Source organism: Macaca mulatta, chromosome X, assembly GCF_049350105.2.
Source record: "Macaca mulatta isolate MMU2019108-1 chromosome X, T2T-MMU8v2.0, whole genome shotgun sequence".
Lineage (NCBI taxonomy): Eukaryota > Metazoa > Chordata > Mammalia > Primates > Cercopithecidae > Macaca > Macaca mulatta.
The window spans coordinates 78,267,348-78,271,465 of NC_133426.1; the positions used below are offsets into that span (position 1 = coordinate 78,267,348).

General features: G+C 61.2%; 1 protein-coding gene across 1 annotated transcript; it reads left to right on the top strand.

Annotated features, from left to right (window-relative positions):
- The first annotated feature begins 261 nt into the window (after window positions 1–261).
- Window positions 262–3,900, top strand: LOC144338520 (uncharacterized protein CXorf49-like). Its single transcript, XM_077988409.1, has 6 exons — window positions 262–1,635; window positions 2,209–2,365; window positions 2,908–2,984; window positions 3,271–3,368; window positions 3,556–3,659; window positions 3,860–3,900. The coding sequence occupies exons 1-6, from the start codon at window positions 412–414 to the stop codon at window positions 3,898–3,900; spliced, it is 1,701 nt and encodes a 566-aa protein (XP_077844535.1). The 5' UTR covers window positions 262–411.
- The last annotated feature ends 218 nt before the right edge of the window (window positions 3,901–4,118 follow it).

Sequence of the window (4,118 nt, forward strand, 5' to 3'; positions counted from 1 at the left end):
CCGGCCAGAGGTGGAATGACAGAAAGAAAGAGGCGATCAAGAGCTACAGTGCCCCCTGGCCCCAAGACCCAAGCAGAGTGCAGCCACCCAGTCAAATGACGGGCGTCGAGGCAAACCAAGAGCCTGTGTCCCGATTGGTTAAAGCTCAGGCACCTCGCCCCACAAAGGGCCCGCTGGTTGGCAGACGGGGACCAATGAGAAGGCTCGGTGCTGGCGTCAAGGGCACGAGGAAGCCACTGGCTGCCGGGGACATCTGGTACTTCCGCCTGGGGTGAGGGTGGCGGTGTCCCGAAAGCCTCACTGTTTCTGTCGCGTGGCCTGCTCAGCTGGGCTTGGCTGGGCTCAGCTCTCTCCTCCAGCCGTTACCAGGACGACCATCTCCCCACAGCCGAGGCTGCCGGGACTGCCGCCATGAGCTCCCCCGACAAGGTATCTGTTTGTGGGGCCGGTTTCGACCTGGAGGGTGGCGAGCAGCCTGGCTCCCTCACGGCCAGCCCCGGAGCCCCAGGGGACCACAGCCACGGCCTCAATTTGGGGGTGCAGGGCAGCCGCGATGGCGACGGAGAGAGCGGGTTCACAGATCCGGAGGGCTTCAGCTTTGAGTCTGAGAGCGAACTGATAGAGCAAGGAAGGGTGGTGCTCTGGGGCCGGGAAGGACGGCCAGGCACCCCGATCGATGACCAAGGGGACGTTGTGGACTACTCATTCTACCTGGCTGAAGAACCAGCCGCCATTGTGCCGCCGCCCAGCGTCCAGGGACAGCCGTTCCTAGAAGGCGCCCCTGCCGAAGGGTCGGCTGACAATTGGGCGGACCTGGAGGTGGGTCCCAGTGGGAGAGACGCACTGGGCCCCAGCCCCGGAAAACGGCAGCAGGCCTCTGCCGACCGTCTCCACCTCTGTGGTCCTGGGCCAGTGCAGGCCTGGAACAACCCGGAAAGGGGCTCGAAGAGCAGATGGAGCCTCCGCGTGGATCCCCAGCAGCCCTCTGCGAAAGGCCCCACCAGGATGTCTACCCACGACTCTGAGTCCGCAGATGAGAGCAGCGGCTTACCACTGATGAGGGTGGGCATTCGCCGCAACAAAGGAAGCCAGGCCAAGCCCGGCAGCCCCAAGAAGGCAGCAGACACATCCAGACACGCAGGCTTCCACTGCAAGGAGAGTTACCGGCCCGTGCCGGGCCGTTTCCTGACCTCTGCTCCCCGCGGACTCACTCCAGTCGTGGAGAGGCCGGCTGTGGGAGAGCTGGAGGACTCTCCCCAGAAGAAAATGCAGAGCAGGGCCTGGGGAAAGGTGGAGGCCAGGCCCAGCTGCTCAGGAGCTGCCACTGCAGGGGCCCTGCCCCAGGGCCTTTCAAGGAGGAAGATGGCCCAGGGGAAGAAGTCCCCAGGAGGTGCCTCTCAACTGGCTCCGGGGAGAGCCTTTCCTGCCTGCGGAAAGAGACTCTCAGCCGCTCCCCCGGAGCCGGCCACCTTCCCGCCATTCTCCGGTGTGCAGCCACACGGGATGTCCAAGAAACCACAAAAGCCTAAGCACAGAGGCCCTGGGAAGAAACCTGCAGGAAGGAAGACCAGGGAGTCCCAGGTTGCGGCCAGAGAAGATAATGACCCAAATCGAGATGAGGTCCCGAAGGCCCAAGTAAGTAGGCCCTTCTCGCCCTCCTCTCCCTCTTTACCCTCCTCCCCCCACACCTCCTCTGTTCCAGCACACCCCTGTTCACCCATGTCCCCTCTGTCCCTTGCTCGAGGGTTGTCGTCGGGAGCCTAGGGACACTAGAATGCCCGATGGGGGTCTTCATCATAGGGGCACACGTTAAAGGGGGCACTTCTTGTGTGATGGCCATGCCTCCGGACACTGCAGGAGTCCTGCCTCCGCCCGCAGAGAGGAGCTGGGATGGAAGGCAGGGCTGGCAGCTGGTTTGGATCGGGTGATGCCTTAAAGTGTGGGCCGCAAAGCTGGGGTGTCTAGGATCATCAACTTCCTGATTCCTCCTTCCCTAGCTGTTGCCCGACCCACCTGGCAGGCGGCCCGGGCTATCTCAGTATCCCCAGTGTTTTCCCTGGCTGGGCTCTGCCTCCTGGCCTGGGGCTGACTGAGGGAGAAAGTGCTAATGAGATTAGGCTCCGGAGTCTCCACCTTACCACAACCCCTTCCCACATGTACTCACCGCCTGCCCCCACCGCCAGCCCGACTCAGAAATTTCTGTTTTAGCTTCCCACACACAGGCCAGGGCTGCCTCGCCTGTCCATGCGTCGTGGAGAACTCAGCAGCGGTGACCCCAACATCAGAGCTCCCCAAGTTCCGGGAACTTCAGAGCCCTCGGCCTACAGCCTGGGAGGCCTCCTGCCCAGACGTCATGCACCCTCCGGTGAGTCTTGCGGGTTTGATAGGGGTGGAGGGGAGAGGGGTCGGGAGGGAAACCTCTGGCTCTGTCGCTTATGGGGGCTCAGCCTTGTTCCCACACTTCCCTGCCCACCCAGGCAGCTGTCCCATGGGAAACGGGGTGTCGACAGGGCTGGCTTTAAGCCACATCGTCCTCTCTGAGTGGGGTTTGTGTGGTGGGGGGCGATTTGGAGCAGTGCCCCAAACTCCAACTCTGGAAGGAGACTTTCGGCGGTACGGAGCCCTTTTCTGTTAAGTCCTGCTCAGCCACATTGGCCCTCCCAGGGCCTGGCTGTGGCTGCCGCGCTGCTGGAGTCCAACCCGGAGTCACAACGCTAGGGGACCACAGGTGCAGATGGGCTCACACTGGGGAACAGTGAAGACAGTCCCAGAGCGGGGTTGGAGTTGCTGGGCAGAGCAGGGGCAATGTGTTGCCAGCAGAGGGTGATGCTGCCTCACTTTAGACCCTGCTAGGCCTTTTCCACCTCACTGGGAGGCTTGGAAGCTGGATTTTGTGTTCTCTTTCAGGTGACCAGCAGCCGCCTGTCCATCCCCCAAGACCAGAAAGGCAGCAGCAGGCCCCGGGAGCCCAGGACTGTCCTCGGGTAATGCTTTGTGTGGCTCCTAGAAATAGAGGTCCACACTAGATGGTGGGATCCGTGTCCAGGTTAAACTGATTTCTGCGTCCGCCGCCCCCCCCCCCCCGCTCCCACCGCCACACGTCTCCACCTTCTGCACCCCACGGAGAGAGGGTGCCTCCTTTCCATTGAGGGTTCTGTGCCAACCCACGTCGCCACTGGGCTGCAGGCTATGGGGGCTGCAGGGAGGCTGGGGAGAGAGGAGGCCAGAGTTGACTAACCATTTATCTTTCCCCGGTGTCTGCTGGTCTAGTGCATCTGGCTGCAGAGGGAAATTGATGAACTTACACAGCAGCTAGGTATGATGGAGCCCTGGCTGGGGCAGGGATGGACAGCGGTGTCTTTCTGCAGGTGTGGGGGGCGGGGGTGGGCTGTAGGTACAGGCAGCATCACTGGGACTGACTTTCCTCTGGGGAGGAGAATCAAGCCAACCTGGGCCTTCTGTGCCTTTTCAGCTAGGGGTGTGCACAGATAACAATGTGTCATCTGAACTCCGTGTACACTTTGTCCACGAGTCCCAGAACTCTCCTTCTCTTAGGACGGTTAGAGATACTGCCGGTGTTTCCCCTTTAACTACTGCCTGGTACCACTTGTCTGGTGTTTGCTGGCTGGCTTATCTGTCTTTGAAACATGTTCTGGACGGTACTGGGATGGCCCAGCACCTGAGAACCACTTTCCCGCTTAGAAGGCATTTCCACATTTAATCCAGGTGACGGGTGGGTGAGTCAGTACCAGGGCTGGTGGGGTTTCTGGTTGCAGGACTAGGAAGTTCCCCACCGGGGCATGGGATGGGTTTCTGTTTCCCTGGGTCTGGAGTGCCCGCTTCTGCCTCTCTGTTTCAGCGGCCATGCAGTTCCTCGCTGACAAGATCCAGGAGCTTTGAAGTGAGTGTTGCACACACCATGCCCCTTCCCACAATCCCGGTAGCTTAGGAGGGCTGTGGGCTGGCCCTGGCTGGGGGCCCGTCCCTGAGCCTGCTCTGTTTCACAGGTTGGAGCCAGCATCTTCCTACAAGACAAACAGCTGCCACCTTTGGAGCTCCGGAGCTGCCTGTTAAGCCAGGGCTTCCTCTCTTGCACCGCATTTGCCCCCTTCCCAACG

Bases quoted from the DNA above. Each gene is read 5' to 3' on its own strand.
- LOC144338520 (XM_077988409.1), top strand. From the start codon at position 412: ATGAGCTCCCCCGACAAGGTATCTGTTTGTGGGGCCGGTTTCGACCTG. The intron at 1,636-2,208 runs GTAAGTAGGCCC...TTTCTGTTTTAG, and splicing joins ATGAGGTCCCGAAGGCCCAA to CTTCCCACACACAGGCCAGG. The intron at 2,366-2,907 runs GTGAGTCTTGCG...GTTCTCTTTCAG, and splicing joins CAGACGTCATGCACCCTCCG to GTGACCAGCAGCCGCCTGTC.